This window comes from Calonectris borealis, chromosome 3, assembly GCF_964195595.1.
Source record: "Calonectris borealis chromosome 3, bCalBor7.hap1.2, whole genome shotgun sequence".
Lineage (NCBI taxonomy): Eukaryota > Metazoa > Chordata > Aves > Procellariiformes > Procellariidae > Calonectris > Calonectris borealis.
Window position 1 is genome coordinate 82,393,504 of NC_134314.1, and position 19,975 is coordinate 82,413,478.

General features: G+C 36.7%; 1 protein-coding gene across 3 annotated transcripts in view; it reads right to left on the reverse strand.

The window, feature by feature from the left end:
- GALNT2 (polypeptide N-acetylgalactosaminyltransferase 2) overlaps positions 1 to 19,975 on the reverse strand; it is a 98,123-nt gene that overhangs the window by 15,499 nt on the left and 62,649 nt on the right. For all 3 annotated transcript variants that reach the window (XM_075146409.1, XM_075146410.1, XM_075146411.1), the window contains exons 4-10: positions 18,723 to 18,821; positions 18,081 to 18,148; positions 17,084 to 17,149; positions 13,700 to 13,821; positions 8,422 to 8,509; positions 4,560 to 4,647; positions 3,892 to 3,995 (exon numbers count right to left, since the gene is read on the reverse strand). In XM_075146409.1, coding sequence (XP_075002510.1) covers positions 3,892 to 3,995; positions 4,560 to 4,647; positions 8,422 to 8,509; positions 13,700 to 13,821; positions 17,084 to 17,149; positions 18,081 to 18,148; positions 18,723 to 18,821 — 635 coding nt within the window. The remainder of the gene's footprint in view (positions 1 to 3,891; positions 3,996 to 4,559; positions 4,648 to 8,421; positions 8,510 to 13,699; positions 13,822 to 17,083; positions 17,150 to 18,080; positions 18,149 to 18,722; positions 18,822 to 19,975) is intronic.

Sequence of the window (19,975 nt, forward strand, 5' to 3'; positions counted from 1 at the left end):
ACATACACAAAATAAGTCATAAAAATAGCATTACTTGAAAAGTTAAATTAGAAAAAAAACCCCAAAGGTTAGAAAGCATGTCTTCTTGATGGTCTGTCCAGAGAAAAAAAAAAAGGAAAAAAAAACCAAAAAAACAAAAGAGGTGCTGTGATTAACTGTTGACAGTGCAAGTTAACTGCCTTTCTTCTGAATGGTCTTTGCTTTTACAAGGATCATTTCCCATTTGTTTTACTTCAGTGATAAATTCTGTTGCATTGGGGCCGATTAGGCATATTCATGAATCCTAGACAGTCCACATAGTCCAATCTATAGACAGATCATATTCCAAAAATATTAATGACAATATTGTCTTTGCCAGTAACTTATGGTCTTGATTTTCCAGTTGAATTACATGGGACAATAGGCAAAAATAATTTTTAAAGCAACTGAACATGACATTCTCTCTGAACATTTTTCACAGCACTGACTTCAGTCTTACACCTCTTATTTTGAGCTTAGAACGAAAAAAAATGAGAACCACAGTAAACGACTGGTCACTGCTTCTATTAAGCAAGTTAGTAACAAAAGCACTTCTATGTTTCTACCAGAACAAATTAACACAGATAAAAGACTTCAGGCTTTCCCGTGTCTAGCTCAAATTTGGTCCCACACTGCTCAAACTGTAAAAGCAGAGGAGTAATAGTTTTCTTGTACCACTTTGAAGCATTATTCATGGAGTTTTGCTCGAAAGTTCATGAGTTATTACCCCACCGTGAGGGGATGCTGCACTCAGTGAGGACAGCCTAGTGAAAGACAGGGAGATCTGATCAAAGATAAAGGCTTTTGCATTAGACAAGCAAGTGCAAACTAAATGCTCGAAATCTAGTATTAGACTTAAAGTATTAGGAAATAGACACCTCTGAAATGAGGTAAAGTGACATTCTCATTAAAAATAAAGGCCCATGCAGTATGCCTAAAGCTCTTTCTTTTTTAAATGATTCATACGAAGGTTTAATCCAAAAAGTACTGTCATCTATTGAATGTATGTAGGCATTGCAAAAGTATTTTTGTTTTAGAAGTAATTTAGGAATATCTTGTGTCAACTTTTTTCATTATTCATAGCTTCCTCTACCATGTACATTAATTTGATTAATTCTCCCTCCATAAATTCCCAGAAATGTAAACCTACAGGTATACTTTCCAGCACCTTAGATTCTGATGAATCTCAAAAAAAGTGAAAATGATGAAAAATAGCTCTATGGGAAAGACAGCAAAGGACTAGTAAATAGGGAGAAGCAAACTAATTCTTATTTGCACAAACATGGCTTCTAAAGCCTGCATGATTTTTAAAGAAAAAGGAATATACAGCAACTGAAACTTAAAAAAACCCATAAACTCCCATAAGATATCTTTTTTGCCACACTCAAACAGTGGGAGAAGAAATTTTACTCTCGTAACAATTTCAGTGGACAGTTTTTCCATTCCATTAAAAAGGCATGAACAGAATATCAAACATTCTTCAGTGGCATGAGATTATGTTACACCTCTCAATAACAGATTTGCTCTTTTATTGTAGTGTGTCATTGATATAGAAGACAAGGAATGTCTTACTCACTCCCTGATTTTAGCAAAATCAGTAAGAAAAGCCTAGGTTTTCAAATTAGATGCAAACCTTTTAATGGTCCATCCAGTTCTCCAGTGTACTCCAATCCTCCTATGCTTATCAAAAAGCATTGTAAAGATTCTGAGAATTAGAGTTTACGAATTCAAGACAAGACTGAACAAACCTTGATCCACGTTTTGTACAGCAAGCACGTGTTATCAGTCACATTTAGCAACAATCTGAAAACGCACCATATCTTCATGGTAAGAGCTGCCTCTTGGCTAATTTAGGCAAAATACTGCAGGCCCATCTTGAAATTTGTAACGTTGAGACTATACTAACATGTGAACAAAATCTCATACAAGAGCTGCTCTGTACATGCTTGAAGGAAAAATGCTACGTTTTATAAAGCATAAATATAATGTATAGAATTATTTTGCAAGTCCATCTAGCAGGTTATTTGCATGTAACATCATGCTGCTGATCCAGAGATACGCTTGAGAGTAAAGAGGCCTGACGAGTGTGCACGTTGAATTTTAAACTGCACATCACATATTTCCGGTGTTTGGTGCATGTGTCATTTATTGCCAATTATATCATACGCCATGTGATTTTTACTCGTCTTCAGTTAGTCTGGCAGCTATGAACAAATCGTTAGCTGTCTGCTGTAGTGACTGACTTTGCCTTTTCAGGGAGCAGAGAAAAGGCACCCCAAAGTCTCCATCTCTTCCTTCCCATGGAGAAGAGGGAACAGAATGCAGCAGGAGCAACATAAACAGCTTTTTGCATGCAGCCTTCTCATCTTGAGTGCAGAGCTATTGCTTGTGCCCTTTCCTGCTATCAAGGCCTCAATTATCAAAGCATAAAAGCAGCTGCTAAATTTTCAGAAAAAACTCAGTCACTCAAGTACAGGCTTGCAGTTAATCAAATATTTAAGTGCTCTAGTGGCAAGAGAGGGTTTCAGAGTGAATGTGAGTACTGCTGTAATAAGTTTATCCAATGACTTTCCAGGACATTTAAAAAATGAAAAACTATGATATTCATATGAAGACAATATACAGCCAAAATAGTGAGAAAACAGAAACACAAAAAGTAATTGTTCAAAATACATAAGAGGTTTCTTTGAGTATTGCACAGGAAGGTCAGAGACTGGACTGTAAGGATGCCTCTTCCAACCTTTAAGTTCCTTACAAGAGTGTTAAACATTTGGTTAGCATGTCTCCATATTATTGCGCTGTATACAGCAGACATTTCCTTGTAGGCCAAGCATATGCTCAGTGCTTATGCATATTTCAGTAACTCAAAATGCTCATAGGTTTTTACAAGTTCAAGCTATTTTAGGATTTTGCAGCTAGCACGTGCAGTAGGCAAGCTTCTATCCTTAGAACTGGTCCTAAAACACACTATGTAGAATGTCTGAGATGAATCTCTACCCTAAAAAACTAAATTAATGACAGAATGGAAGTCTTGAGAAGTTGTAGAGTTCTGCTCCTCACAAATCTTTTTTGTTTCAATACAAGTATACTGGTCTTAACTGGAGGAAAAAAAAACTTTGTACAATATTGTAATGCAAAAAGCCAAAAAAACCCCTACTAAAGCCAGATCTAACCACCAGGTCAAAGAAGAAATGGCTAAAGCACAAGTTCTCTCAGTCCCTCCTCCCTAAATCCCACTCACTTAAAACATCTGAAAATAAGTGATTACAGCAAAAATGCCTTCTCAACCATAATTATCTCAAAGGGCTGATTAAAAACTCACTAAGTTTAGATGCCAGGCAGTATAGTATTATTAACATTAAGAAATAGATTATTATTCAGTCAGCTAAGTTTTAATTGATTTCTTAAGATGTATGTAAGAACATTAAACTCATGAACTCCTGTGTTCTATTTTTCACGATTAAATTTCAGCAACATCTTAAAACATGCCTTAAATTGCCAGAATTTAAACATTATTGTATTTTAAACAATAACTTTAGATGAAGATGTGACTTTCAAACCAGGCGACATTTTTCAAAGTAATTTCCTATCTACATCCTGTAATTTTTTGTTTATCAGCCAACTTCCATTACAAAAAAATTTCACTGCTTAATGAACAAATACTTTTGTTCTCTCATATTCAGCATATACTTCCTACCTTGTTTTAATTCTTTCATTGAAATAAACTTTTTGTATTTTGCCAATAACGCATGTGAAGTTTTAACTCTGGTTTTAACCCTCTTTGCACAAAATCAGGAAGACTCCGTGACAGTAAAGGCAATGATGAAACCTGCTTTCTTTCAAGACTGATCCAAAGGTAAATAATACACATACCTAAGTTTTCTCCACCCCAAACATCCATCATCATGTCATACTTCCCTAGTTCTTCAAAATAGGATTTGTCCATCACAAATAACCCACCAGCTATCATGGGTGTCCTAAACAGACAAGAAAAATTAAATTAAGTATTTACAGAACCATGAACTAGGAGGTAACTATTATTTGCACCTCAAGGTTAATACCTCCTTGAAAAAAATTGCAATGCTTTCGAATGTAACTAATTTTGCAACTATCACTTCAAACACTGTCTGCACACATTTCTATGGCATCTATAGTGCTATAACCACCCTCTGAGGCAGTTTCCAAATCTCCATTTGGCTCACAAGTTCCGTATGTAAAGGGTGGCAATTTGTGCCAGCAATAAAACATTAAAACTGATACTGGAGTTTTAGCCCTCAAAACATACCAACTTTAAACAAAGTGACATCTACTTTTTGTTAAGGGTAAATAATCTACCAGTATGCTTTAAAGTATTTTTTAAAATACAATTTATTTCTGAGAGTCTCATAATGCTACCTAAATATGAATGAAGTTTCAATATTAATGAAAGTTAGTGAAAGCTATAGCAAAGATCCCCTTTCAGACTCAGAGAATATGATTTCTAACTTTGTTTAGTTGCAAACTACAATCAGTTAGAGGGAGAAGTGGTAGTACAGACATACTTTATGGGAGCAACTGGATTTCCTTGCCGTGCTCTTCTTTGCTCTGGTGTCATGTAATCCCACTTGAACACCAGGTTCCAATCAAAGCCTTCAAGAAGGAAATATTAGAGAGTAGGATGTTAAAAAGACTGTGGTCATCATTCAACTTATAGTAACATAATGTTGACTGAAAACATTGGGAACTGTAATTTAAATTAAAAATTTAAACTTGTACAAACTTCTGGGTAGAAAACAAACAAGTAGGAGTCCAGATGAAAAGTAAAGAAGTTGACAGCACAATCAAAAAAACTAATCTCAAATACAAAATAACTTTGATTTCTCTTGTTGCCATCTATTACACAAAGTAAGAAACCCAGTCAACAAGTGACAAAGCAAAAGCCTTATATATGAATCCAACGTCTCATATCCTTACACCAAGTATAACATCCTATGAAGATCTTCCAGCCATTACAAATGTTCCCAGTCTTTACTGTACAATTGCATTTCAACTCTTATCATACGATCACATTTATGTTTACACAGGCTTTATGCAGTACCCTTGGTACTCCTCTATCAGCAGGAGCTCTCTATCATGTCACAACAGGTTACGTAGCTCCCACTTATTAACATTCATTTAACTTCCTCCTGTCCCACTGCATGTTTCTAAGTGCATCATTTTTTTAAACCTGAGGCAAGCGCTAGAGCACCAAAATCTTACTTCCCTTATGTGTGTACACAAAGCAACAGCTGGTCTGGTCCTTTCATGAGTTAAGCACAGAACCACATAAAGATCACTAGAGTAGACAAGACCAATAGGTCACCTACAGCAGTTTTCTACCTGACAACCATTTGAACTACCTCCTTTAGACAATGATACACAGCTGGTGTAAGACAAACTTCCTATAGGAAACACTTCCATAACAGTTTTTGAGCTGGGTTATGCCCATAAGCATGAACATCTATTAAAAAACTACGCAAGGTCCATCGCCCTCTCCCAGTACACCTAGCAAATCAGCCTTATACAGACTGCCTGCTGCCAAACACATTGAGATCCTATGAGGTCATGTAATGAATGATTTCCAGATTTCTGGTACACAGATGTCAATAGTTTTCTTTCTCCAGCATAAAGATAAAGCAATTACTTCGTGGGGAATTGGGGAAAAAGCTAAGGTAAACACACAACAATTACAGTCCTACAAACTGTCTGTCTGCATCCATAAACATGCATTGTAATGACCGATGCGGAAAGTTTTCATTTTATCTCACAAGATATTTATCACACACAATACAGAAATTGTCCTGAGCAGTCTTTACAGTATGCATACCAACTCTTTCTCTCCATGTTTGAGTATTTCATGAAGTGTTGCACTGTAAAAATGAAAGACCGTCTAACTACTCCAAAACTTCAAGTAGCAAAACAGTAAAATGGCTACAATCTGTAGTACTGCAAAGCCTCCAGCATGAAAAGGAAAATGAGCTCCAATATTTCCATGCAGTTAAAAAGTTGTATTTCATCATACGTACCAGGCAAAATTACTTGCATCTGGGAGAACTTGAAAAAAACTACTGTTCTCCGGCAGAAGCAGTAGAGATAGAGTTACATATACTCCAGTGAACACAAGGGGTCTCTTTTGGAACACAGCACTCTGTTACAAACCCAGAACAAGTGTGTAAATTGTCTACCCATAAAAACTGGTTTTCCGTCTCCATTTTCACTGACTCTGGGAAAAATCTGCACTCAATGAGATAATATCAGTAACTCTGTAAAAGAAGTATTTTTAAACACAAGTGCATATCCAGTATGAAATTCCATCCAGTGTAACCTGCATCATAGGCATACTCTAAATTATTAGATCTCAGTTAACTACAGTTTATTCCAGTAATTAAAGTGTTTCTCAGGGCAGCATAAACACTTTTGCAAATCCCCTCTCAAAAAATATTTGTAACATGAAGTGCATGGATTTAGGAGGGGCCAGACTTGGGAATTATTTCAGCCCTGTCCGCTTTAAAAAGTTTGTAGCATTTGCTAGGTTGCTTGTCTTGGGTGATTAAGTCCTTTCAAAACAGACCAGGCACAAATGCTGTCCCAGCTGTCTCAACTCCCCATGCTTCAGCCGCAGAGATACTGTATCTAAGGTTGAAAGCATAGTTTGGTTTCCATGTTTAGACTTGGCCCAATGAAAGTGTCCCGTGATGCCAAATGCTGTAGTGCCTCTAATGTGGTAATCTGTCCTCTGGGAAGTGAAAAGAAATATATTATTCATGTTTCAACAGGCCCCCAAATAGCTTTAAACACTGATATGCGCAAAATTTCTATTTTTACATTAAAAAAGACAGCTTCTCACTCCTCAGTCTAGAGGTACGGAAGCTCCATGCACTTTAAAAAAAAAAAATCTATTTCTATTGTGTATAGGGGGAGAAAATAAGCACCAAAAAGTAAAAAAAAAAAAAAAAAATTGGGAAATGTAGTTCCAAAGATGAAGCATGAAAAGCAGTAACAAGTGAAGTGATCTCTCAATCTTCTCCCACTTCACTTGGGAAGAATTAAAGAGCAAGAACCCTGCAGGAACCAGTCGAAGGTTTCAATGAAAGAATTTCTCCTCCTATGCAGACAACACTAAAAGCCACATAATGGTATAGAGATTTCCATACTTGTGGCATAATGAATAGATTGGGTAAAAGCCTTAAGGTTTTAATAAAGCTGGCACGCAGATAACAGCACAGAACTATACATTAGCATACTGTGAATATATGCACTGTAGGTGTTATTTCAGAACGTTAATTAAAAGAATATAGAACCTCTCACCTCCAGATCACTGACTGGAAATTGAAGCATATGTGACATTATGCAAATATTGCTTTTATTTTAGTTTACTGGAACAACACTTGGTGGCCAGTTAGAGACTAATAACTGACAGAACAGGCTCGAAATTGGTTTTTCCTTTCTCATTCAAGAAAGTCCATTCAGAGAACACTGAAACATTATGGGAAGAGAACTGCGTAATTTCTATATTGTGGCTCATCTTACATCTTTGTGCAGACAGTCTAGTTTCCAGGATTGTGGGAACAATTATTTAAAAAAAAAAAGGGGGGGGGCAGAACACAGCTATTTTAAATGCTAGATTCTTGCTTACAGTGAAAAAAGTTTTAAAAACTTGTAATAAGTAAGGAATTTAGTGTGTGGTTGCCCTCCCCCCTTTGGAAAAGGGGAGGGGAAGATTTTTTCTTTTTTTTTTTTTTGAGGGCTTCACAAGTCTTTTTACTATTTGTTGTCAACAGTTTACACTAGCTAGACATAGTGAAACTGTAGTACTTCTAAACTCAATTTAACAGGAGATTTTGTAACTGTAAAGGTATAACCACTACAAATTTTCAAGGTCACATGTTACTCTCTTCACAATTACAGATCATGGCTAACAAACATTTATTTTTTAAACACATTGCAAAGCTTTCTGCTTATTCAGAAGAGTTTAAATTTTTTAAGCAAACCAGCATCTTGAAAAAAACTCATAGGCACTGCATTGCTGATGGGCTTCTAATCTAGAGAGCAATTAAAGCCTGTCTTATCTAAAAAGAGAATCATAAGCTCTGGCCATAAGCTGCTTCTGACACATTTAAACAATCCTACAAGCATTGGAGTGAATACTGCACATTGCAGCACAAACTTTTAAGAATTAGTATAATAAAGATGAACTGTTTTAAGGCAGAAGACAATACGGCCAATTAAAATTGAAGCCTAGAAACAACTGACCTATAGAACTTAAACTAGATAATGAAAGGGAAGAACAGTATGTTAACTGCTCATTCCACAACTGCAGTGATTATGAGCTTTGATTCTTGATGCCTTTTTTTTTTTAATTTGTATTCCAGTACAGGTACATACCGCCTTTTAAATCAGCTGACGCCCCCACATACTGGAAGTTGTCCATATTAATTACATCAATAATAGGAGACACAACTCTGGTCTTGTCCTAAAATAAATATTAGAAAGTAATATTGAAATAATGAAATCAATATATAAAGATTCAGGCAGGATGAGATGTTGAACAGTTCACCAGGATTTCATTAGCACACCTCCCCCAGCTCTCCCCCTATTTCCATTTATGCCTCTGAATAGCCGGTGCTGTGAATAGCATTGCTTCAGAAAGCAGAAACCACACTATATAGCTGGGCATCCTCTTTCTATTCTAGGCTACTTATATTCAAGTAATCCCCCTCTTCCAACTTGCTCTTGAAGAAGGCAGCAAACTTGTAGTTCTAAAGGCAGTTGAGCAAACAGCACTTCCATTCTTGCTTTTAAAACCAGCTGAAAGAAAAGAAGCATCCAGGCAATTGGTATTTTCCACAGCAAATCTCTAGCCACACAGTGTACTAGTCTTATTACTCCAACCTTTAATGAACACTTAGGCCTTTCTGCAATTAGGAAAGTCTTAGGTTAATGCTAACCCATTTCACACTAGAAGAATCACACTTCACAATCAGATACTTAGATAGAAAAGAGAACCTAAAAACACCTCAGACTAATGAATGCTATTAATTTCCAGCAGCCAAGATTCCAGTAGTACAGATACCACATTCCTCTGTCTGACCATGGTCTCATATACTACTCTGAGTAATGTTAATTACCTTAGCTGATGTGCTTGTCAACATAATTTTTAAGAAAAAACAAAAATCCTTCCAACAACTCCACATGCATCATCCAGCAGGATCACAAGACATCAGTACTCTAAAAAAAAAAAGTCTCATCTAATATTAGAAATGCAATATCATGGTTAAGCCAGTTTGTCTCTATGAAGTAAGCACTTCTTGAGGAAGGAAAAACTGAGACAGCTTATAGAATAGAATCATTAGGTTGGAAAAGACCCTTAAGATCATCAAGTCCAACCCTAAACCTGACACTGCCAAATCCACCGCTAAACCATGTCCCTAAGCACCACATCTACACGTCTTTTAAATACCTCCAGGGATGGTGACTCAACCACTCCCCTGGGCAGCCTGTTCCAGTGCTTGACAATGCTTTCAGTGAAGAAATTTTTCCTAATATCCAATCTAAACCTCCCCTGGCGCAACTTGAGGCCATTTCCTCTTGTCCTATCACTTGTTACTTGGGAAAAGACCAACATCTATGGCCACCTCTAAAAACCTTTTCTGACAAAAATTTACTCAGCTCGGTTGAACCTGGTGGTAAAAGTTGCCCAATCTATCAGGTGTCACATTAAGTAGAGCTTCAGTTAGGCTTCAACTTATCTCCACTCCACCGTGCTGAGTAAGCAGGTAGCACGTTGTCTCTACACATTTGGGATTTCCTCAGGCTTTTACTGCTGGTCTGATCAGTCCTATCAATATCAGTGCGACACCACACTACCACCACTTGTTACACCTAATGTATTATTTAAACAACTCAACAGCTGTTTCTCTGACAGACAAATACCTAGGTTGCGACCATTCAGTTCGATGAACAACCCCCACTTTATTGGCTTGGAAGCAGGTTGTTCCTTCCATGATTTGAAATTACAGATTTGCTCAGCAGCAAAGCAGACAAAAGACTCACACATTCTTAAGGTGATGTTTTGCAGGGCACTACAAAGTTGTTAATGCAGAGACTGCTGGAAAGAGCTTGTGGGTCTCCAAAGTACAGGGAGTTCATTCACTCAAAACACTAAAAAGCAGCTGCTCCCTTTAAATTATCCTAAAGCAAGTTACTTATTTAACCATAGTGTGATTAAAGTAGAAATCTGATGTGGTTAAAGTAGAAATCTGATTTAGAAACAAAAACACAAGCAAAAAGAACCTCTTTTTGTAATCTCTTGTTTCATTCTGAAGGGTTGACACCATAACTTATAATGGAACACACAATTGGAAAACCATGTGCTTCTTGGTGAGGGTAGTGGAAAGAAATAACCTGTGAATACTGCAAGTCTGTAGTGCCTGGAAATTTGTAGCAGACTATTTCATTTTAATATTTCATAAGGAGGTTATGTATGCTCTAGAGAGTTAGACTATTATATATTATTCTCATAAACCATCAGAAATTATCCTCAAGATTCTGCATACATTGCTTCCCCCCAAAAAAAATCTCAAGACACTTCAAAGATTAAGTTTCACAACACTCTTAAGAGAAAACATAAATATTTTCCTTTCAGCATTGTGCCAGTTAAAAGTTGACTCATTCAAGGTCACAAAAATCTGAGACAGATATAAAAAGGAATCTACATCTCATTTCTTAATCTTAGTTCTTTCTTCCTTTTAAGATCATCTTTGTTTAAAAATACCTTCCTAAAAGTGATATAGGATTTAAGCTATGCTATGAAAACAGATTAGTTCAGTTCTGCACCAGGATCTTTCAATTTTCATTTTTCTCATATAACTGATGTATTATAAGAATAGAACATCAAAGTGATTAGAAATTGGAAATGGAAAAAGTCAAGCGGACAAATGTTCATGAAATAGCTAGTAGTTACCAATATTTTCAAGATTGCATATACTCATTACTGTGTTGACATTTTGGGGGAATCAAAGGGTTAACCTCCACTGTCTCCTCGTTTAATCTCCCCTAACACACACAAAAAAATCTAGAGGGCATAAAAGGTAGTCTTAGGGAAACAGGCAGAAAACCATTCTCCAGGAGGGAACAAAAAGAAGATGATATACCAGCTCCAGGTTACACAGGTATCTGTACTTCTGAACTCTAAAATGTTCACCTTGTATGTATGCTGCTTCTGCTTTAAGCCTTCGCTCAAATTGCTGAAGAAAAATCCCTAGCAGTGTCAGACGCCTCTAGGAAAGCCAAGCAAGCCTGGTCAATAGACAAAGATAGTCTAACCAGGAAACCATCTCAAAGAAGAAAACTGTGGGATGGATCATCCTTCAATTGAAGAGGAGGGTTTGATGCCTCAGGTGCTCCTAACACAAGCAAGAGGTCAAAGACACAGCTTTCTAAAGTGGTTACAGCACATCAGATAGAGTATTGTAGAACTGATTCAATTCAGACTGTTCCTTGGAAGCTATAAATTTTTATATTGTAACACACACAACTAATCCCCCAAAACTCCAACAGAATTAAATGCCAAGTGGGCAATTCTGGAACAAAAGAAAAAAAGAAAAAGCCCACACTTTCCACCACATACGGAATAGATGCAGCAGCACATCAGAAAATACTGTATTAAGGCAGAGTAGCCCTGACCTTGAAAAAGTTACCTTTGAAGCCAGAAGAGGAATGAGTTCGCATCTATTCAGCTTCTTTTCACTGAGACTATCAAGAAAATGCTACCAATTAACATCAAGTAACATACCGTCTGTACGGTGAGCAAAATCAATCCATTTAAAATAACAAAGAACTATCATATACTGTATGTAAACACTATCCATGCCTTAATTATTTGGAGAAGCAGAAAGCTTAGAAGCTACTTTATCAATCCCCATACTTGTTGATTGGGAATCTTCCCAGATAAAAGTAAACTGGAATTCCACATAAATTATTTCTTTAACATCAAGCTTTTAAGAATGGAAAACTATATTCATACAGCTGAAAACTGTTCAATGGCACACATAATTAGTGTGTATCAAGTGATGATTGTGAAAAGTAAGTTTTGAAGGATCTAATAATACATGTGCTGCTAAAAAGTGGCTGCTGCACAAAGCAAAATATGCACCAGTTTCTCCCACCAAGTACACCACGTGTAATACTGGATCTTCACAAAACTGTCGGCAATTTAATAAGAGATTTTACATTCTGTTATGATGAAAAAGTTAACACTTTTTCATATCCCATATCAGTTTCAGAAAGCTAAATGAGTATGCCCTGAAAAAAGTCATAAAGAAACAGGGTAATTGGCAAAATAGCTGTCTTACTAAAAGCAAGGTTTTGTTGACCAAAATTACCATTTCTCTTCTGATTTCTTGAAGAAGTAGATGCTTCAAACCATTTACACAAAAAGGCTTGAAAACAGTTCCCACATCCTAGAATCCGTTAGTGCTTTAGCTGCAAGCATTCTCCACTTCCTTCTGAGATATATTTAATGCCTTCAAGTTTATTTTCCTAGTTAATTATTATAGAGAAATCCCCCCCCAAACATTCTGAGGCTGCAACACTTCACACGAGCACAAAAATAGAAGGAAGTGCTATGTTACTCATGCTCAAGGGCTTTGTAGGCTCTAGGTACTTTAACAGTGTCCAGGTCTGAGCTGCTTAAAGTTATTTCTACTCCAAAATAGGATTTTAACTGCTGATATGTCTTAGGCAACTTACAGTATTTCTGGAATACACAGTAAAGCATCATAGAACCAAACAGAATAAGGAAAACCAGTCATCAGTCGATATATACTCAATATGCCAATGGAGAAGCTGAGTTTTATTTCCTTCCCACCCCCCCACCTCTTGGAGGGGAAACGCAAAGGGAAGTGTAGGGAGGATAAGCGAAGAACTGGGCATTAACAAGACAGAGTAGCTTAGCAAAACCATTTTGACCAGGAGCATTTTGAAAGAAAGCCTTTCCAGAAAGGGGAGTTTACCAGAAAGGGAATGGAATTAAGAACGAAGAAAAACCCTGTTATCTTGAGTGTTCCCCTGTGCTTTTTGAGATCACACTTGATTCACTTTCCACTTCAGCTGAGTTCCTCCAGAGCAACTTAACAAGTATAACCAACCCCTGGAGAAAACAGTATACTTTCACTCTCAATCCTCTCAATTGCTTTTCCAGGACTAAGCATCATTTTCATGGAAGCTGAGAGCCCACAGTCCCTGCTAATTTCCATGAGAATTTTGGTTTCACAGCTCAACTTCTCTCCTATTATCACACTGAATCTTAATGAGGCATAAATACTCAGGTAAACTGAATTACATTGAGATGATGTTGGTTGAGGAGAACTATACTTTGCTCTAAAGATTTTCAACACTTACTGAGGACGTCTCTAAAGAACCAAAGCAGCATATATTTGAATTGCTTGTAAAGATAATAATAAATATTCACATTTTATGTTCCTGTGTTCACAGATTAAATGAACAAAAAGTGGGTTTTAATCACAGAACACTCTGATCATCTCACTTCAGAGAAAAATCTTCCTTAGAAAAATGCATAAAATTAATGTAGTATAAACCAGATGGCTTTAAAATTTAAAAGCTACTCCTTCAGGAAATTACTTTAGAAGAACTCTTTACTAACCTCAGCTACTCTTTCCAAAAGCGGTTCCAGCCAGTGTTCATTGCATTCACAGTGACTATCCAGGAAGGTCAGTACTTTTGCTTGTGCTGCATCTGCCCCTCTGACACGGGAGCGCATCAGGCCTGAGAAGTAAAGGTAAAAAGTTTAAAGTACTTACTGAGGAAAACAATCAACTGTAGTGAGAAACTACTGCATTCCAAGTAAGTTATGAATTAAATCACTAACTCGGACAGGACAAACACACAAGTTCCATTATCAAAATGAGATGCTAGTTAACAATTCAGTGAAATGACTTCATAACAAACAGCCCACAAGTTTCCAACCCATTGCACCCTAGTCTACAGGTTTCAATCTGATTTAGATAGAAAAATTAAAGTACCTTTTCAAAAAAAGTGATACACAAGTACAGCTGGGTCTGCATTACAGTAAATAGTATTTATACTGATAAACGTTACTCAAGAAAACAAACACCTTTCCAACAGTTCTATGATACAACTGAGGAAAGCACCATCATTAACTTATCCTCACCACCTTTTTGCCACCCCCCATCTTAGTTCCCACCACAGTCTGTCCGTTCTTCTATCAACTTCTTCCAGAAATAACCGTACTTCATTAATTCATGTCTGAGAGCCTTCCTCCCACCCCCTTCAACTGTCTTTTCCCGGTGTTTCCTGCAATTCTCTTGTTTGTTTGGGTTTGGGGTTTTTTTAATCTTATCTTGAAAAGATTTCTTTAGGAAGAACTTCTGGTAATGCCAAAAGGTTCTTCTCTTCTCTACACCTCAATCACAGATTCCCTCATTGATTTATCCTGTTCCTTTCCTTCCTTCCTTCCCTTTTAATATTTGTTCATTGGATGACCTCACCATTCCTTAACGTCCCTTGTTACATATACACACATACCCCAGAACATCCCATCATGTACTTCAATACAGAAAAATAGCAATCTTCCTCTCATTCCTCTGCAAATTTCCTCCCTACTTTTCTCTATTACTATTCAAAAATTATTGATTTCATTGTCACTCAAGACCAAAGCCAAGTAATTACTTTTTTTTTCTTTTTCTTTCTACATTGTTCCCCACCAAATCTGTTCTGCTTTTCCACCCCACCCCCAACTGAAACATTGTAAAAGAGTCAACCCCATTTCTTTCCATCCACTTTACAAAATAAACCTCCAAAATATGACTCTGCCAAACAGAATACAAGATGCTTAAGAGGAAAAGCTTGTTTGCTCTGTCCAACATTCAGCAACAGCCTCATCAAGATCCTTGTACTGTCTCTTACCGCAAATGTGAGCGCTTCACTGTTGTAGATACGCGCTGTGCTGATGCTCTCCGACAGTACTTTCTACACCTTATCTGTTGCACGTGGGCAGCTAACTGTACCTCATTGCTTTTTGTGCTGGCTCCCTAATTCCAACCTTTGAACCTGTTCTGTTCAGTTTTTCCACATCAAACCATTCCTCAAGCACTCTATGTTTCCTTTATTTTTGCAATTCCTCCTTCCAGAGCTTATCATTTCTAACTTACATTCTTATAGAATCTACTGTCTTGCCCTTCCACAGAAAACACACAACAGCGTTTCTAATTTCAGATTTAGGGCCAAAAAAATGGAGATGGCCACTTGGGTCACTGAGTCCTCTACAATCACATTCAGCCTTACAACAGAAAGTCGAGAAGGTTCCCCTGAACATTTATTCTATAGACTACCAAGCCCTCCAAAACACATCTGTTCCCATACTCCAGTCTTACAGATGAGACTAAAAGCTACTATCACATATTTCTGAAAGCAAGGCAGTCAATGTCATCCCCTCCATAGACACCATCCTTTTATTTTTTGTTTTAAAACACACCGCTTTTCTCTGTTGTTCATACTAATGTGTTACTCTTAGCATCCTACACACTGGTTGATTTTACTGATTCTCTTAAATTTTAATTTGTATGTGTCTGACGTATCAATATCAGCCTACACTTGAAAATTAAAAGCAAAGTGAGTATCAGACTCAAGCATAGCAAGCCAGCAATCAAATGAAGTCTTACAGTATTTTAATTTAAAAAATTATCAGGTGGATGCCTGATATGGATGCCTAGGCAAAACTTTATGAACAGTACAGTAAATCCCATGGGTAATAATTTAATCTTAATCTCACAAAAATACCAAGTAAACTAATACTGTGCCTTCAGTCTGCAAAGAGTTGTTCTTTTCTGACATAGTAAAAGATTTGTCAAATCGTATTTCATTTTCAGATATACTGACGCATATTTTTAAGTACAAATCTGTATATGCAATACAAAGTTAATATTTATAATTACTAAATAATAAAAATCAAAAAAGTGTTACTCCATTCTGTTTTTTCCCATTACTATTATTTCCATCTTTAAGTGCTGTACTGATCAGAAAAATGATATTAACTTACTCAGAACCCTGCAACCATGGCAAGTCATAGAAAGCCTGCTTTCCTAACAAGTCTTTGTTCACAAGTGTATTCCAAACAAAACATTTAAACACTAAGAACCCACCAGTTTGCAGTAACTTTAATTACGGGACATACAGGTTTTGTGTGTGTAATTTCCAGTTTCTGACAATTTAATGATTCTAGTTGCTCCCCAGGCCAGGCTGGCAGCTTAAAAGATACAGTGCTTATAAAAATAAACAAGCACATATCTGCTAACTCAGTCAGACATTTCAACTGTCAACTCTCAGTTATTATTTCAAACAGCTGTAGAATAACAGTTGCCTGTATCTAATACTTTAAGCTCCATAGCCAGGAAGCTGCTGACTGAAGGGCTCAGTGATATGAGACCATAATTTACAAAGCAACGAAGAAGAAAACAAAAACGTAAGACAGGTTTGTTACATGGCACACTGGCTTCAGCACAACTGGCATACGTGGTCCCAGCCCTCCTGGCTGCTCAAACCCTCTCAAGTCTGCCAAACAAACTGTTTGCCAGGCTGTCCATCAACTGGATCCTCAAAATGATCTCTAGTGAGGGAACAGGCAAAAAAGGGCTATTTTTAAGCTGGATCATTTCAAACATTCATACAGTTTACAGTGAGAACTTACATACAATGGGAGCAGCTTAACTGAGGATTCAGTACAGTAAGAGAAAGGAGAGGTTGAGGGTGAAAGACAATTTCTCAAGTCAGCTTTCACTGTGAAAGCCAACAATTGCGCACACAACAATACAGAATTAATCAGAACTACTGTTTTTACTTGCACAAATGTATTTGCTTTTATTCTTTCCACTAGTAAGTTGATTTATAAAGTGAAAATCCTCCCTTCAATATGGAATGTATAGCAGAATCTTCCTTTAAAAGACTTGAAGATTAACAGATAAGGCAACACAGTGGAATTTGTATCTTCCTTCCCACAGATTAAGCCTACCTTCTCGGCGATCATTTCGAAGAACCCGCACTTTTTCAATTTTTCCCAAGAGAGCACCATCCTCAGCTTTAAAAAATAAAATTTAAAAAAAAAAGAAATCAAGTGATGAGAACCAATTTGATATCCAATACCATCCAATACCACCATAAGAGTGGCTATCTTCAAAGAAAAACAAAAGCTTTGTAGTGGAAAGTCTATTTATTGTCATAAGTAGTTAAATATAAGATATATGCTTAAAAAAATGCCTATTTGTCTCACCAGAAATAAAGAAAAGTTACCAGGTTAAGAAATTACTACCCTCATTATGTTATTTAAAGCTAATTTAATTTTACACTCTTGAAATATTTTTATTTAATTATATTCTCTATGCTTATTTTAGACAGTTTCTACATTGCATAAGAAAAAAAAACTTTTATAGGATTAAACTATTTTCTAGGATTAACTGTTTTCTTTGCATATAAGAAAGCTCACTTTTTAACCAACATTAAGGCTTAAACCTATCCTAAACTAGCTATAAACTAGCAATGCAAGTGTAGACATTAGCTTCCCTTAACAAATGTTACTCAGAAGTCCATTTCAATTGTTCAAGTTTGTATTGTGATATCCTAGTACTTACAAAACCTTTATTTATTTTTGATTCAGTAAGAATTTTTCCAAGAGGTTGATGGAGACCAGCATTCATTTAAAGCAGTGCTACAAAAATATTTGGTGCAAGCATCATGGTTTTTTTTTCTTTTATATCAGATAACATGCTATGTAAAAGCTGTACACTCTGCTCCTTCAGCTAGCAGGAAGTAATAAAATAGACCTGAACTATTTATCAGAACTCTTCACATTTCCACAATAACAGATACAAAAGAATTAAGACCTGGTTTTGGATCAGTCCCTGCAAACTCCTATTCATGTGACCGATTCTCAAGCGAGTCACCTACTAGCATCTACAGAAAGTCTTACTAGAATAAACAAAATAAAGTTAGGACCCTGTAAAAGTACTTACAATCATTACTGTAGTCATCCACCAGTATGATTTCCTTAATAAGATGTGATGGGCTTTTTTTAAGGACACTGAAACAGACGAAAAAAAAAGCATTCAATGCTAAGCAGTCTTAATTTTCTGTAACAGTGTCATAAAAGCAGTTACTTTGTTAAGCCACAGAACCCAGCCCAGGATGCTACTATCTTCAACAACAGCTATTGGCTTATTCTTACAGAAAGTCTTTGTGAAGAGAGGCACACGTAGAATCATTCCCCCCCAAAATTCAAGCCTCTAGAAATCAGTGCATTAGACAACTTGTAACATGGAAGTTTTGCAGATATCTTTAGGTCAAATATCCCCTGAGAATCCACATTCCCTGACTTTTTTCTTGAAACTAGTTATACAGCCAACCTCCACACATCATCTGGTAATTGGTTCCACACTTCCATGCATTTGTAGTTAAGGGGAGCAATTTTGTTTAACATCACTATTTCAGAATGTAAGAACTGGAGGCATCAATAAAATTAAGACTCATCTTTCCCTCTGCAAATGGTTCATTTCAGAAAAGCATAATGGATTGTTACTTCCCTTCCTCATCATAAGCCATTATCTGACACAAATGAACTGCCTTTAGGGAAAAATCAAGGTCTCTCTTAGGTATACCTGACAACAGTTCGAAGCAAAGCAGATCTTGCCTCATTATGAAAGGTGATCACCACACTAGTGGCTGGCAAATCTATCCGCCATTGTTTCCGTTGACACCTGAAAGACATAATACCCTGTCATTTGAACATAATATTTACATCCCAGGCTTAGCAGACAGCCTTCATTGTGAAGCAGTTATCTACTAAACTCATGTACACACTACATCTACCTAGGAAGAATGAAATATCTTGTTTTCGGATAAGATTATAATCAACTCCTCTTCTGCCACTTTTGGTAGTTGTCTTAGTACACAACAGGCTAAGAAGTCAGTGTCAAATATAGGCAGGTTCAGAAAAGTCACCGGACTACCATCACTGCAGTATGTCATAAATACCTTTCAAGCAACTGAGTATGAAACCAGAGCACGTATTTTACTTTAAAAGCATGCAATAAATCTAAGCAAATGGGCATACTTTCAATGAAAATGCATGGGTTCACAGGTTACCGTATGTCTCTTCTTTGGAATGGCATATGTCCACTTCTCCTTTTATTTTTAAAGCTACTGTAGCATCCTGGTCTTGCTCATAGATATAACTTCTCATTAGAATAGAAAACTGTTTTTAAGGATTGTAACATGCAGAATTTGAAAAACAAAGCTGAAGAACAAGGCTAGCTGTGACAATGTTGAGCCAACTAAACACAGAACCACATCTTTAAAAAGATGACCATTTACAGACTGATGGGCACTTATATCTGCTCCATGGCGAAGTCTAAGTAACAATCACAGCACAGACACGGCCTTTCCCCAGAAACTTCTCTCTCTCTTTCTCTCCATTGCAGGGTTCTTTTCCAGCTCCATTTAGTGAAAAAACCCAGGCAGGTTAGCATATAATCACAACACTGACAGTTAAACATAGCCACTGTAATATAATTCTCTTATTTAAGTTCTTCTCAAAGGAGAGCATTTGTCTGTTAGACCCCCCTCAGAGGTTACTAAATATCTAGAAAAATTCCAAATTCAGCATATCTGAATCACAGAAGCTTCTAAAAGTTGGTGGCTGAGCTTTGCTCTTGTGGGAAAAGAATACCTGATCTAAAAAGTTAGAATGCATTTCTTGTAAAAAAGAAGAATATGTGATGAAGAAAATTCAAAAGTCATTTTAAGCTCCTCAGTATACCATAGGCATCGTGCTTTTCACTGTTTTCATGGCAACAAGTGAAACACCAGATTCTTCCTACTTTCATCAATTAATGGCAAATTATACAAGACT